The sequence below is a fragment of the Ictidomys tridecemlineatus genome, chromosome 5, assembly GCF_052094955.1.
Source record: "Ictidomys tridecemlineatus isolate mIctTri1 chromosome 5, mIctTri1.hap1, whole genome shotgun sequence".
Classification (NCBI taxonomy): domain Eukaryota; kingdom Metazoa; phylum Chordata; class Mammalia; order Rodentia; family Sciuridae; genus Ictidomys; species Ictidomys tridecemlineatus.
The window spans coordinates 121284509-121300661 of NC_135481.1; the positions used below are offsets into that span (position 1 = coordinate 121284509).

Below are 16153 nucleotides of genomic sequence, written 5' to 3' on the forward strand. Positions count from 1 at the left end.
CCACCCCTGCCACCTCACTGTCGAGTCCCCTCCCCTCTGTGGGAGCACAGGGCATGGGAAGAGGTGAGCACTGCTGGTTCTCCCTTTGGGACTTGCCCCTCTAGGCACAAGTCTGTGTCCAGCCCTCCTCCAGGTGACTTGTAGTACCCTCAAGAACAGTGCCATGGCATCCAGTCACACTGTGGGCCCAGACCCCTCAACTTGTGAGGGGCAGTGATGGGAGTTTCCCTGCTGGAGGAAAACCCTTGCTTTTTCTTTGCATGTCTTATTGTATCCAAGCAATTAGTTTGAAGTATTTATTACTTGAGACAGTAACATAACAGGTTTAAGCAGTGTGGAAGTGTTGCCAGGAGAGTTGGTACATGCCTGTAATCCCAGCTCCTGGGAAACTGAGGCCCAAACATCACAAGTTCAAGGCCAGTCTTGGCAACTGAACAAGGCCCTGTCTCAGAATAACAAAGTGTTGGGGATGTCACTAAGTGGTAGCTCAGGGCTGGGTTCAGTCTCCAGTACTACCAGAAAAGAAAGGAAATGTGGAAGTTTCCATTCACATTATGCTTCAGAATCTGAGTTTGCTTGCTCCTAACGCTGGGCGGTAGCTGCTGCTGGTCACCTGAAGCCACCCCCCCACACACAGGAAGAATTTCTGTCCCCCAGGGGATGCCCCTGGTCAGCTTCTCTTAACAGCAGATCAGCTACAGACAGCAGGAGCATGGAATTCATGGGTTGTGAGCACCTGTGGAGTGATCAATATCATTAAGACACTGTTGTCATGTGCCGTTATTTGTGGACACCAAGCTCGGAGCTGGAGATCTTCAGAAGCTGATGGGCCAGAGTGCAGGATGCATGGTTCTTGACCACAGTTCTCTCCAAAATCACAGAATGAGATCAAGTTCAGTGTCAGGGATAAGTCAGGTAGTCCCCAGGAATCCTTGTCCAAGTCTCCAAGCAGTGAGTGCAGCACAAACCACTCTCCACCATCAAAGCTCTGCTGAGCCCTGAAGAACCCTCAGAGATGGAGAGAGCTGCCACACATCTTCACTGGCTCATAATGTCTCTGATACTGTAGCATCTCAGCAGTGACAAGGTGATGGCCAGGCGAGATGGAGTTATGTTAACACTAATGGTTTTTAGTGAGTTTTCTTTTCTATGCTGATATTCCTGAGGCTAGGAAATTTATAAAGGAAAGAGGCTTGTTTAGCTCAAAGTTTGGGTTGGCCTATTGTTTCCACCTCTGATGGGGACCTTCTTGCTGACAGAGTCCCAGCTTCACTGAGCATCATATGGCAGAGCAGGGAGGGCAAGCCAAGGTCTGCATGTATTCTGTCTCCCCCTCTTCTTACAGAGATACCAGGATCCAAACAGAGGGCTCTACCCTGACAACTTTTATCTAGTCCTAGTCCCCTCCCAAAGGCCCGCTCTGAGCACAACAGTGGATAAGTTTTCATCTTCTTAATACTTCACAGCAGGGATTAAACTCCAACACATGAAGCCTGGGGGGGACATACTTAAGCCATGTCCGAACCATAGTAGTAAGTCATTTGCATTTTAGCTATAAGCAGAGACACGCAGTGGGTTTGGGGAGGCAGCTTGCAGGAGGGGCCAGAGCAATTTGGTGCCCATTTCCCTCTGCCTCATTTCCCCAGAAAAACAAATGCACACCGTTCCTAACTTCATGGTGCCTGGATTGCTTTGTGATTCTGATTCTCAGGTTGTCTTGGTGAGGCTGGAACTGCAGGTGAGAGCCCAGGACTGCAGGTCCTAGTACTCAGACCCTTGAGGTATACTGCATTATGTCCTTCAGTGATTCTGCTCCCAGGCCTGGGCCATCAGGTGTGAAGAAGGAGCTTGGAATTCATAACGAGAGTTTGTGTCCAGAAAGAAGCATTCACACCTGGTCTAAGACACAAAGAAAGGAAATAAAGAACATGGAATAGAATCTGAAAAAACACGTATTTGTTGTCAATATATCCTTCTGATAGCACCACACTGATTTGTCTACTGGTAAACATATTGAAAGTTCTGAAATCTATGTTCATCAGTCTTTCATTAATCAAATATAATAAAAGCTATTACTTTTACTAAAACAGTATCTGCCCTTGTTTTTAGGTAAATGATCTACATATTGCTAGAGTTGCTGGTCTCCAAGTACAACAATATTATTTAATATTTAATGAGTAAAGGACAGAGTGAGAGAGATCCATGCCAGGTGTTGAAAATTTGCTAATTAGAGTATGTAACTTTGTTCCCCACAACTCAGTTCTGAAATGGGGAATGTGGCCTACAGTAGCAAATAATGCTGTGTTGGATTCTGGATCATTCCTCAAAATTGTTTGACCTGTCTTAATCTTTTCCTATTAAAAAAAAAAAAAAAAGCCAAGTGATCCATATGGCTCACACCTGTTGGATTCCTCTCTTCTGGATCACCTGCACCAAGAGGCAGAGACACATCCTGTATGTGTGTATGTCCACAGGGGCTTTATCGCTTCAGGAACCTGCAACTTCGAATAACTTCCATGCTCTTTTTCTGCAGAGTCTAGACTAGAAGTTGGCCTGTCTCTTCTGCGAAACTCAAGTCTTCACTACATGTTCACCTAACAGAACTGAAAACTTTCTGAGGAAGCCAGTCTCTCCTGGCGTCCGTCCTATCTCTGACTGACCTTGCTCTACCTCACCTATCCTTCCTCACCCATCTCCTGTTCCCTGGGGTGGCCTTGGCTTCCACCACTGCTCTTCTAAGTGAAATTAATTGCTCTTATGAATTTCATGGGAAAGGGAGTTGGGAGTCAGTGCTGGCCTGTCGTAGGACAGCAGATCAGATCCTCCTTTTGTACAACAGCTGAACACAGGCCCAGAATCAGCAAGAACCTCAAAGGGAGGACCCATATGTCCAAGGCAAGAGCAGTTTAGGTTTGTGGAGGACCCAGATTTGGCCCTGGGTGAGCAGCTCTTCCTGCAGGAAGGAGGCTACAGGCAGGGTGAAAGTGTACGACAAGGAGAAGAAGCCATAGAACTGGGGTATATGAAAAGGTAGCAGCTTGGGAACAGGGGCTTTGGAGCTGTAGGTTGTCTCTATCCAAAAGTCTCAAATAGAGTGGCAGTGCAGAAACCACGAGCCCAGCTGCGTTTCCACATGCACACCTGGTTGGCTTAGTAGGCAGGGCTTTTGCTCTACCTGAATCCCACCCATAAGATATGCAGGAAGGACAGTTTCAGGACCATAACGATGGCCTCACTGTGGCTCCTCTTGGAATACCTCCAAACAAAGTGTAGCTACCGGTAGACAGAGGGACATGCCTAGGATGGTGACAGCACTGCCTGCCTACTTTTACCAGATTACCTGGCGGTTACTTCAGCCTCGCTTCTGTCAAGTACTAGAGACAACATGAAGAGAGGCAGAGACGTTGGCTGCTTTTGAATGAAATAACATCCATTCAGAAACCTGAGCGGGGCTGGGGTGTAGCTCAGTGGCATTGCGGTTGGCCAGCATGGACCAGGCCCTGGATATGTGCAGCACTTCAGAAGCACACACCTGAGCCAAAGCACTACCTATATGTGCAGTGAAGCTAGACTACCTTATCTCATCAGACAGTGTTTTGAGAATTATCAGGAAAGAGTGAAAGATGAGACTTTATTTTAGAATATTTGAAAGAGGACACTTGCACTTTGAAATTAAGAAAGATTTATTATAGGGCTGGGAATATAGCTCAGCTGGTAGAGTGCTTGCCTCACATACACAAAGCCCTGGGTTTGATCCCCAGCACCACACGCCAAAAAAAAAAGAAGAAAGAAAGAAAAAAGATTTATTGTAAATTTAATTTTGAGAAGATTAGTTTTGAGATTCCATTTGCTGCTAAGGGTCAAGGTCAAAGTCAGTGATTCACATCACCTTGTTCACATTAGTTATGTGTGTTTATTCTGCTCTCACATTTTGGAGTTTGGATCTGTAGAGTGATAGGTATTTTCACCACAGATGACAGCCTGCTACCAGCACCCAGGAAGCAGATTTTGAGCATTGTGACTGAGTACTTCCAGAGGGGTCTTCCTGCTTCTTGCCCCAGGTCCAGGTGCACCCCTCATCTGCTCACAGAGCCTCTGGGGTTCAAGTTCATCCCCACATAGAGCCCTGGCTGTGGAGACCTCAGGGTGGGGAAATGCTGTCAAGAGCAGGTGGCTTCTCTGGAGCTCTGGATCTTGTCTTAAAGTTCATGTAGACATTGCATTCTACTCTTGATATGTGAGCATTACTTTGATGTTAATGTTTTAAATTATGGTACCTCTCAGTTTAACTTGTTTCCCTCAGAGCTAACACTTCATTCAGCAAAAATTTGAGGTCCCACTATGGGGATAAAATGGTGAACAGACAAAGCCATCGCTCCATAGAAACCTGTCATTAAGTAAGTGTGCAGCGTGATTAGTCTGGGGCATGTGACGCTCACCCAGTATCATCATCAGTCAAGGTTTTCCAGGAGAATAGAATTTGTCCTGTAACTCCAGAGCCCCCCACCCCGATTTGAGTAGTGGGCACCCCTAGATGACCTCTCCCACCTAGTATGGATGTCAGTACCTCCATGGCCACTGGTGTTGGCCTCCCTCACCTGCAGCTCCAGTTCTCACTGGACCTTCGTGCCTCTGAACTGAAAGCAGAATGGCTCTCCTCCTACCCAGTCCCCCTGGTGCCTCCCACCTGGCTGTACTATAGCACTTATCATGGCTCACACATTTTCAGTTGTTTTTCTTTTAGAGCCAGGATTTTGCCTTAACTTACCTCCATCAGCAGTACAAGCACAGTGCCTGGCAAATAGTGTTGGATCAACTTCTAAATCAGTTCCTAAAGACATGCACTGTGTCCTCAAGACCACCGCCTGCTCCACGATGGTTCTCACACTTGTCCATTCACACAGATGCTTTAGGTCCCATAGATAAGCCAAACCACAGTTTTATCTTGTACACTGGGATCCTAAATACTGATGTTTTCTTGAAGAGAGTGAGAGATAATCTTTATGTAAATGGAATCAGAGATCGTTCAGATCCTCATTTTGGTAGGGAAAATTTTTGAACAAAAGAAGGCTGTCTAGAGCCTGGATTCCTCCACACAAGGCTTTGTGTAGAGGAGCATTCGGGTGTGTGGGGACTCCCATGTGGGTGTGCCCCAGTCCCAGGTGGACCTTCAGTTAGTTTAGAATTTGTGAGTGTTGACTCCTCTCAAGCCCTGTTGAAAGCCACCAATTTGCATATGCCCGCTGGCCTGCCTCACCCTGGACCAAGCAGCAGAGGTTGCCTCTGGGAGAAGAGCAGGAGGCCACAGATGGTGTGGAAAGAGGAGTCTCCCACGTCATGGTGGGTTCCTGATGCTTTTGTTTGGTCTACATTTATTTATTTTTGCTATGTGCATGCTTTCTTTATAGTCTTTTTTATTTGAAATACAAGTCACATGCAAGAGCATATGAAGCAAATGTAAAGTGTAGTGAGTGGTTATAAAGCAAATACCCATATATGACCACCACCCAGGCCGTGTACCCCAAAAGTCCTGTAGGTCCTTTATAATAAAGTTTTAGGTGTGCTAAATAAGGCGAGAGTGAATAGAACCGGTTGGTTGGTGTGTTACGTCTACTGTGCAACAGCATTTTGTAAGATTCATCCATATCATGTCACCCTTGTAGTTTTGGAATGTTGGTAGGCCACAGTGTCTGATCCACCACTAATGGATAGTCTGGGCTAGTGGTGCTGTGGACACGTGTTGTGGTGCCCATGTGCACCTTGTTGTGAGGTCGTGTACCCCGTGTGCAGATGTCTGCTGTACCGCTGGGTAACTCCCAGCTCTGCAGCCCACTAGTATGGTGTGCACTCAGCTCCTCGCACACTGTTGAGTATGTACTACTCTCTTGAGTGACTGGTGTGTCTCATTGTGGTTTTAATTTGCATTTCTCTAGTCATTGAGAGGGGCGATCCGCTTCCATGTGATTAACCATGCAGATATATTTGTAAGAGCCTGGTTAAGACTGTATCTGCTTCCCTGTTGATGTTCTGTGGGGTTTTGTTTGTTTGTTTTTAACTGATTGACTGGAAGAGTTCTATACTCTGGATCTGAGTCTAGTGGTTACATGTATTCGAGTAAGTCTATTCTGTGACTCGCCTTCCCATTCTTGATGGTGTCTTGAAAGTGTTTGGTTTTAGAATAGTTCACATGATTGGCTTTTGCTTGTTTGTTTTTATACCTTTATTTATTTGTTTACTTTCATGTGGTATTGTGGGTCGAACCCAGTGCGTCACACATGCTAGGCAAGTATTCTACCGCAGAACTACAACCCCAGCCCAGTCCAACTGATTGATTTTGAATGATTACTGGGTTTTGTGTCTAAAGAAGTCCTTTCTGATTCTGGTTTTTTTTTGGGGGGGGGGCGGGGCAGGGGGTGGGGGACTGGGGATTAAACTCAGTGGCACTCGACCACTGAGCCATATCCCAAGCCCTATTTTGTATTTTATTTAGAGACAGGGTCTCGTTGAGTTGCTTAGCGCCTCAGCCTCCCAAACTGCTGGGATTACAGTTATGCGCCACCACACCCGGCCCTTTCTGATTGTTCACCTAACCAGATATCTTTCTATATTATTTTTTAAAGCAATATAGTTTTGCCTTTCAGATCTAAGTCTGTAACCCTGCAGTTTGTTTTATTTTTGTATATAATGATCCATTTTTTCCTTCTTCCTCCTTCTTCCCCCGTACCCCATTTTCTGGTCCCTGTGTACTACTTGTCCTAGTGCCATATGTTGAAAGAGTGACCTCTAAACTGTGCCACTCTGACATCCTGTGATGTCAGCTGTGATATTAGTGGCCACTTAGGACTCCTTGACAAAAGCCTACAGTGGCTCTTCACTGCCTAGCAATGGTCTCCAGACCCCCTTGATCACATCTGCCCAATCGTAATCTACTGTGTGCTGATTTGTAAATGAAATGTTATTACATTAATTTCTTGCTTTTTATAGAAGAAAATATTAGTAGGCACACTGCTGTTTTCTTTCCCTGTCCTGCTAGTCCAGGGCTCACCCTGCCTCAGTGGAGCCAACTCAGGTCCTTGTGTCTCATTCTGGTGCTGTGCGATGTAAGAACACTGCCCTTCTGCACACTGGCACCAGAAACATTTGCAAATCTAGAAATGGACGTGCCTATCCTACTTCAAGGGTAGCTTCTGTTGAGCATAACTGTGTATCACTCATGAATGACAGGCTTCCCTTCCATAGATAGGCTTTTATACATTGTTCTTATTCCACCATCTTTCTTTTTTATGAGTTTTTATTTGTTTTTCATAGATATACATGACAGTAGAATGTATTTGGACATGTTATACATACATAGAATGTAACTCATGCTAATAGGATCTCATTTTTGTGGTTATACATGATGTGGAGTTACACTGGAGTGTATTTATATATGAACGTAGGAAAGTTATGACCAGTTCATTCTACTGTCTTTCCTATTTCCATCCCCTCTCTCTTCCCTTCATTCCCCCTCACCACCATCTTTGTTGACCTCTGTTGTTTCAGAGGCCCTAGTATGTATGTTTTTCTCCTGGGTATTCATTGAAGATTTATCCTGAAAAACTGGGTGGTATCTCAAGTTCATAGGAATAAATTAATGAAAACTGGGGAATGCTGAAATAATCTGGGCAGATGTTAGGTGTTTCTAATAATGTTTGCACTGTTAAGAAATCAGCTGGGTGCAAAAGCACATGCCTGTAATCCCAGCAGCTCTGGAGGCTGAGGCAGGAGGATCACAAGTCTGAGGCCAGACTGGGCAATTTGGTGAGACCCTTTCTCAAAATCAAAAGAGTTGGGAATGTAGCTCAGTGAGAAAGAGAACCCCTGGCTTCAATCCCCAGCATTGGGGAAAAATAAGAATCCATTAAGATGTAAAGCCCATTCCTCCACCACCTCCATCCATTTTCATTCCCCTGTGTTACTGTCCTATTAACACAGCAGAAAATAGCCTCTTTTTTTTTTAAGATGTTGATCAAATGCAATTTTTATTTATTAAAATGTATTGGGTTTAAGATTTTAAAAATGAATGGTGAAACACAATACATGGATTGGACTTGAATTAAATACACTGCTACAGTTAACAAATAAAATTGTGTGCGTTATTCTTGAAAAGGGTTGACTTCTGTTTTTCGTAAGTCATCATCTTCTGATAATTTGTCACAAAGACTTTCTCAGTTTTAGCATCAGCACTCAGTTTAGGTAGGAACTTCTCAAAATTCACCTCTTAAAGGTTTCTTGGTAGCCTCACCGCCCTTTTTTTTCCTGAATCTGTCAAGCTCCTTGTCTATTCTTTGATTTTAGGAGTTTTATTTGTTTTGCTTTCTTCTCCTAAAATTTTGTTAGTTCTTTGCAAATTGTCTTTTTACCTCCTTTACAATATCTCAGTATTTTGGAACAAGTGGTGGTTCTTGTGATAGTTCAGTGAGTTTAATCTTGATCTGTTCAGGGACTTTGGAAGTGCCAATTAGCTCATGCATCAAAGTGTTCAGAGGTCTCGGTAGACAGCGGACTCTGTGGCTCTGGGTCCAAGATGAGCAGAACTTCATGGTGTGTGGAAGAGGAAAGCGGCTCAGAACATGGCAGTCCGGAAGCAAAGAGGGCTAACTTGCATTTTTTTGAAATGTGAAAATATTTGATATGACCTAAGGATGCAGTTTGGTTTTTTTTTCATTTCCATGCTCAATTAGATTGTTATAGATTTTTTAACATTACTATTTTTTAAATGGCCAAATGGAAGTTGAACAGTTCATGAGATTGTAATGACAAATCTATTTGTAGACCATAAACAAAAATATTACAATAACATCTCAACTGCTGGGATCCTGGGAGAATTAAGATAATTTCTAGAGAGTTGAGACTTACTTGCTTTTTAAAATCATTTTAATAGAAATATTATAGAAAGAAATGGCTTATTCTTCTTTCTTAATCACAATAGCTTTCTGAATATCATTTATCAATTTTATCATTTAAAAGCAGTTGATGGTTTCCAGGCATTCTGAGGTCTCTGAAACTTACTGATCTCACCCTGAGTGATCATAGCATCCTTTGGGTTTCCATTCCCAAATACAAGGCGTATCTTATGTGTACCCTTGCCCTGTCACTGAGCAGCACTGGACAAGCTCTTCATCACTCAACATGTCCCTGTCTCAGATGGGTCTGAGGGTACCATCTCGATACCATCCTTGCCAAGGACTCAGCAAGGAAAACTCCTCAAAGGCAGATCCTGAATGAGGGTGCTGGTGGTCCTTGGGGTGACCGTGGTCTTCTAGGTTCTCTGCACAGTACTGAGAAGATGAGAATGCCAGAGACAGGTTCCAGGTAGACAGGCTGTACCAACAAGTGGGAGCTCACTGAGGGATCCTGGCAAACTGGAATTGAGCACAGGCGTGGAATAGAGAGGACCACAGCCAGCAGGGAGGCAGTTCAGAAACTCTGTTCTCGCAAAGGCCCTGTGCACTAAAGATGGTCGAACAGTCACTGGAATACTTGGAGTATTTAGGGTCCAGTATTGGATCTTGGGATTTCTAAAAAGCCAGTGCACTGCCACCCCATGCCTGCTTGTGTGCTGCTCATCTCTGCATGCAGTATAGCAAATAAGGAGGCTGTGGCAGGAGGATTGGGCTTGCGGGTCGTCCAGGTCACAGTGTCTGTGTGCCTGTCAGCCAGGCTCATGCTGGGCAGTAAGGGATTCCGAGGACCAAAAGCAGTAGGGTCCATGACACTCATGGAGCTTGCAGTCAAGGAAGCCACAAGCAAGGTTGCTGTTTAAAGCTGCAGGAGGCAGATGCTCAATGAGGGTGTCTCCTTTGTAACTAGGAAGTAAGGAAAGGCCTATAGAACATACCTAAGCAGAAACTGGTGATCAGTAGGACAGGAAACGTCAAGAGAAGTGGAAGGAACCAAGACCTGAGAACAAGCACATTTGCTGAGGAAAACTTGGGGGGGGGCATTCAACCTGCTGTGGTAGGGCAGTAGATCTCAGGATCCCAAAGCTTCTGTTCATGTGATGTTAGATATCAATATTGACCTTACTTTTCAACAAACCAGAGAAAATTTTAATATATATTTAGTAATATGAATTCATTTAAAAGAATAAGCCTACCACATGTTAACAAGTTAATATTTTTATGAAGATGGACATATTTTCCAAAACAAAACAGCTTCAGTGAGAAGAGTGACATTGTTTTCTATTTTTCAAGTGTCTGTCTGGCTTGCTGGGAATGACTGGATTTTGCTGCCTGCCCCTGCATCCATTCTTGACTATATGTCACTTTGGTGGAGTGTAGGAAGACGTGGTTGGGAAGAGCAGAAGTGTTTTAATGGTCTTTTAAGAAAATATGGCATTTTCTTTGATATTATATGAAAACTTAATAAATGGGCAGTTTCTTAAAGGAAATCTGCAGTGTGGGACCTGAAATCGTGTCTGTACATTTATTGCCTTGCACTTCAAATGCTTCTTTTGCCCTTGGATGCTGTTATAACACCATTCTTTATTGTCTTACTGTAAAGGTTAAGTGACAAAAAGTGTGTATTTATATATAAAAGTTTTAGCACAAGCACTGGCTCAGGTAAGCACTCACTAAATAATTGTTATTGTTCTCATTGCTACTCCTATATTGCTGTCACTAACACCCCCGTCACCACCTGTGACAGGCCGACTCTAGCATGAGGAATAAAATGTGCTCAGGAGCACTAAGGTGCTTGCTGTTATTGGTTGTCTTACTAGTAGTTTGACAGTCTTCAGATTGATGCAAGTGTTTGTCAGTTAGCCAGAGTGGACAGCCACCTTTGACCTGCCTGTGGAAGTTCAGAGCCAGCAGACACACATGAGCAAGCACCCCTGCCTCTGGTCCTCTGCTCACCTACACCTGCTTTCTGCAGTCGTCACATGGATTAAAGATCCACACCCCTGACAGGCTCACCCTTTTTTTTTTTTTTTTTTTTTTTGAGAGAGAGAGAGAGAATTTTTTTAATATTTATTTTTTAGTTCTCGGCGGACACAACATCTTTGTTTGTATGTGGTGCTGAGAATCGAACCCGGGGCGCACGCATGCCAGGCTTGAGCCACATCCCCAGCCCAGACAGGCTCACCCTTTATGTCTTGTTCTTCACTCCTAGTCCAGTGCAGTGCCAGGCGTGTGATCACTGGCACTTAGAAAGTATTTGTTGAATAAATGCATTCAGAGGGAATTTATTTTGAACCTTACTTTCAACACAGTTTTAAAAAGTGAAAAACAGCTAGGCACAGTGGCACATATCTGAAATTCCAGCAACTGGGAGACTGAGATAGGAGGATTCAAGTTCAAGGCCAGCCTCAGCCATTTAGCAAGGCTCTAAGCAACGTAGTAAGATCCTGTCTCAAAAGCATGTGGCTTAATGGTTAAAAACTCCTGGTTTCAATCCTTAGTATCAAAAAAAATTTTTTTTCTTAATTTTTAAAAATGTGAAAAAAATAGCTGGGCATGGTAATGAATGCCTATAATTCCAGCAAGTCTGGAAGCTGAGGCAAGAGGATCTAAAGTTTGAGGCCAGCCTCCACAACTTAGGGAGACTCTGTCTCAAAATTTAAGATTGTAAAAGGTGCCAGGATGCGGGTTAGTGGTAGATCACTCATGGATTCAATCCCCAGTACCGAAGAGAAAGAAAAATCCTACTTTAACATAAAAAACCTGTGATCTGAGCAGTGACTAGCTGGTCGTTTAAGGAATGTTTAACCTCTATTTACCCCACCCTCTCTCCTTCTTCTTGAACCTCTATTAATACAAAATAAGAAGAAACAAGCACTTAGGCATGTCATAGTACCTTTGGGTTAGGCACTTGAGATCAATGTGCTTTGCCTTCTTCCTTTCAGATGTTCCTCCTGCGGATCAAGAGAAGCTTTTTACCCAGAAGTTACGTCAGTGTTGTGTCCTCTTCGACTTTGTTTCCGACCCACTGAGTGACCTCAAGTGGAAGGAAGTAAAACGAGCTGCTCTAAGTGAAATGGTAGAATACATCACCCACAATCGGAATGTGATCACAGAGCCCATTTACCCTGAAGTAGTCCATATGGTAAGTAACTGGAGCCTGACCAGTGCGTCCCAGCCCTGAGCTGCAAAAGGACCCTGATGTTCTCAGGACAGGCTGGGACATCTGAGCCCAACACAGCACTACCCAGAAAAAGCCTCCTCCTTTTCCAAGATTTGTGCTTGTCCCAGGAAGGATGAAAGTGTTCTTTGTGCTACACGCTGGATGGTTGTGATGATAGCAGTGAGAGGGCCAGCTGCCTTCTAGCAGGTGTTTTGCATTATTAACTTGTTCAGACTTCACAATTACCCTGTTGGGTAGAAATACTAGAACTTTTATTCATATTTATTATTTTATCCTCTTTAAATTTTTTGTTTTTTAAAAACATATGTGCTGGGAGCTGTGGTGGATGCCTGTAATCCCAGTGACTCAGGAAGCTGAGACATGAGGATAACAAATTCAGAACTAGCCTCTGCAACTTAGCAAGGCCCTGAGCAACTCAGCAAGACCTCGTCTCTAAAGTATTGAAAAGGGCTAAGGATGTGATTCAGTAGTAAAATGCCTAGATTCAATCCCTGGTACCGAATAAATAAATAAATAAATAAATAACACTAATATACTAGAGCCCTTATGTTGTTTAGAAGTAAGCACACTGTCCCTCCATGTTCTAATGCTGCGACAGAGTTAAAGTGTTGATGGGAACCAAGCAGATGTCAGCATGCTGTGTCCAAGCCTGTTGGCTGGGAAGGCCTTCGTCTGTTGGTCCTGAGATCAGGATGGTATCCCAAGTGACTGAGAGAGTCTTGTCCTGCAGCCAGGTCTCTTCTGCAGACCTCCTCCCTGCCTATCTGCAGGTCAGTGGCGGCTCTTACTCCACCCATTGTTCCCTCAGCCCTGAGCATTTCACAGGATGGTCATAGAACTGTTGTTTGAGGCTGAACTCCAGTTTTCTGTTGCATTTTTTTTTCATTGTTATTATTTTATCTGTCTTTGAAATTAGTCCCTAAAGTTATTGGTAAGTTATCATTGCTTAACAGGGAATTTTAAATCCTAGTTTTTATTGAACTCTCTCTCTTTAAGTTACTGATTTTTCCCACCAAAGCTATGTATTTCAGAGTGGACTAGACTTGTTGACCTAAAATACTTTTATTTCTCGCTTTAGTACTTTTGTTTTGGAAAAAGAAGATGAAAAGAATGTTCCTTTTTGTAATTGAGTCTTTTGTCAAAAGATGTGATCAGCTTGATTATTTTCAGTTACTTTTTCTGACCAGCACAGCTGTGCATAGCCAGCCTCAAGGCTACAGGGCTGTGTAGCCCTCTGCCTGACTCCTGCTTGGAGACGAGTGACAGGTGTATGCTGAGCAGAAAGTAAATGCTAAAATGTCCCTTGTGTGGACCAAGGAAATGGTGTGTCTTTTTCAACTCTCACTTTCTTTGGAAGGCTACCCCAGCCCCAGAATTGTACAGAAAAAAACTCTAATATTTTCTCCTACAACTTAACATAATTCTGTTCTTCACTTCACCTTCCTTTTTTGTTTTTTTGAGGTTCTGAGGACAAAAACCCAGGCCTCACGTGAACTAAGCAGGCCTCTCCCCTGAGCCATCCCCACCCCCATGTCACGTTTTTAATACTTAAGGGACTTCTTTTATAATACAGGCTTCATTTTCTCACAGAATTATTGAAAAGTCATTTGTCCCTGCCTCATACATTGAATATGCTATTTCCCCATTTGAAGTGCTTATTGTTAGTTGTCAAGTTATTTCCTTTTTAAATTAATTTCTTGGTACATATTAAGTTTATAGATACATAAACCACCTGTATGAAAGACTGATCCATTTTTAAGGATTTCTGTAACCAGGAGTCCCTGATGTGCCAGGAAGGAAGAGTCTGCAAAGACTGAAGGGACTCTGGTCTTCCTGGTTGGGTTCACTGCCTGTACTTGAACCAAGCATGCTCCTGACTGCCATTCCTCTGCTCCCCACTGTGATTGTTCCCAGGTAGAGTTCCTCCGGTGTCTTCATTTGCCCTGCCCTAGCATCAGCTAGCTCTTGGGTGCTGCAGCTGGCTCTCGGAAGCGCCTCTGCAGACCTGTCCTGAGCTCCACTGGAGGAGTGGATTTCATTGCTCTTTGGGTGATGAAATAGAGTTGGGCACAGGTTTCTGCTCTCCCGAAGCTTTCATTTTTCAGTGGAGTCGAGCATAAAATAAGCCAGCAGTGCTGTACTGTATTAGATGATGGTACTTTGCAAGGAGAGTCACCCAGGCCAGGTGGGTGGGCTGCAGTGCTGGAGGTGTGCCTCTGCCCTCTGCCCACCTGGGCGGGAAGAAGGTCCAGAGAGAAAATACCTACAGGCCTGTTGCACTGTCCCCTGAAGAACTGTGCCGTGCGGTTATCTTCTGGAATCACTGAGGGGCAGGGGACACTTCGTTCTCCTTTCTGCTCTGATTCAGGGAGATGAGTTCAGAAGAGAACACAGCCTCTTCCCTGGCCCTAGTCCTCAGTTTGGGGATGGAATGGGAGCAGGGACGTGCTGGGCTCTCTGACCTGATGCTGCTCTTTCTCATTGCAGACAGCGCTGATGAGATGTGGAATGGAAGAGAACATGGTGGGGGTGGGACTGTACTGTGTAACCCTCCATCACCAGAGGCCACAGAAGTCCGGCCCCCTCCCTCCCCTGGGCCTCCACCCGCAGGCAGAGTCCTCCTGGCCAGGGGGAAGCTGGACTCTGGCAGGGTCCTTTCTGCTGAGGAGCCCTGCAGCCCGCTGCTCTGCCTGCTGTGCTAGTCACCTAGACAGCAGTCAGCCGGCTGGTGTGTGTCTCTGTGATGCTTGTGTATATTTTGGTCATAGTGTTTTTAGAGACGTTAATTTCCACTGACTTTGAAGAATTGGAAGCTCTGTATATGTTGTACTTCTGTCGCTGCCACTTTTAAATATATTGTCTGCTAGACTAGACTGCTATGTTGCTTTTTTAACACATTTATTAACATATTATTCACATACCTTAATTCACCTTAAAATATGTACTTCAGTGGCTTTTGGTTTGAATATAAGACTGACTATACAGCCATCATCACATCTAATGTTAGGACATTTCTACCACCTACAGGAATTCTTGTCCTCACTGCTGTCACTCCTTTTCCCCCAGCCCCTGCCCTGAGCACCATGGTCTGCTTTCTGTCTCTATGGGTTGCCTACTCAGGACATTTCACGTGCCTGAAATTACCCAGTACAGGGTCTTTTATGACAGGTTCCTTTCTCTTAGCAGGGGTTTGGCTCATCCATGTGCTACCATTGTGGCAGGAGCTTATTTCTCTCTCGCTCTCTTTTTTTTTAACCAAATAATTTTACTACCCTATAATATTCCCTAATTCAACACCGTTACATCTTACTTATCACTCATCGGTTGGGTCACCTCGGGGTTGACTGCTGTGCACGATGATGCTCTGAACATTTCTGTGCAGGCTTTTGTGTGACAAACAAAAACCATCCATCTGTTTTTGTTTTTGTTTTTGTTTTAATTAAATTTTCTAGTTAGTTTGCTTCTTAAGCTGGACATTTTTCTGATAGTCAAAATGTTGGTCAAAAAAACAAGTAACAGTATATTTGAGAAATTCAAAGCAATAAAAGTAAAACTGCTTTGATAATAATGTTTAAGGAGTTAAATTCTAGGGTTGGACCCTTTCAAAATCTGAAAAATGGATCTATGTGCCAATTTTTACCTATGATTTCAGAGCATTTTGGTTCCTTACAGCCTGCAGTAGATCCCAGATTCAGAGCTCTGGAACCTCTCTGTTCTGAATCAGTGGATCAGAGGTTTCTGGCCTGTGGACCCTTGCAGAGGGTCTGTGGAGTCAAAATTATTTCCATAATAACACTAAGACTTGTTTCACTTTTTCACTGTATTGACATTTGCACCAATGGTCCAGAAATGATAGTAGGTACAGCTTTTGGCACCTTAGCAAGAAGCCAGGCAGTGGTACTAAGGTGACCTAGCATATTAACAGCCACATACTCAGTTTCACTTGATGGCCTGGCTAAAGCAGCACGATATTAAATATATTACATCCTAGCATTTTAGTCCCCGTCTGCTGAGCTGTAGGGTTTGC

General features: G+C 44.0%; 1 protein-coding gene across 15 annotated transcripts in view; it reads left to right on the top strand.

The window, feature by feature from the left end:
* Ppp2r5c (protein phosphatase 2 regulatory subunit B'gamma) overlaps positions 1-16153 on the top strand; it is a 138662-nt gene that overhangs the window by 67621 nt on the left and 54888 nt on the right. For 14 of the 15 annotated variants that reach the window (XR_013439307.1, XM_078050921.1, XM_078050915.1 and 11 more), the window contains one exon: positions 11888-12087. Coding sequence is in view for 14 of the 15 variants with exons in the window: in XM_078050921.1 (XP_077907047.1) it covers positions 11888-12087 (200 nt within the window). In the remaining variant the exon portion in view is untranslated. Of the gene's footprint in view, positions 1-11887; positions 12088-12724; positions 12897-16153 lie in introns of those variants that run through there. The other variant, XM_021720680.3, reaches the window with a different exon arrangement.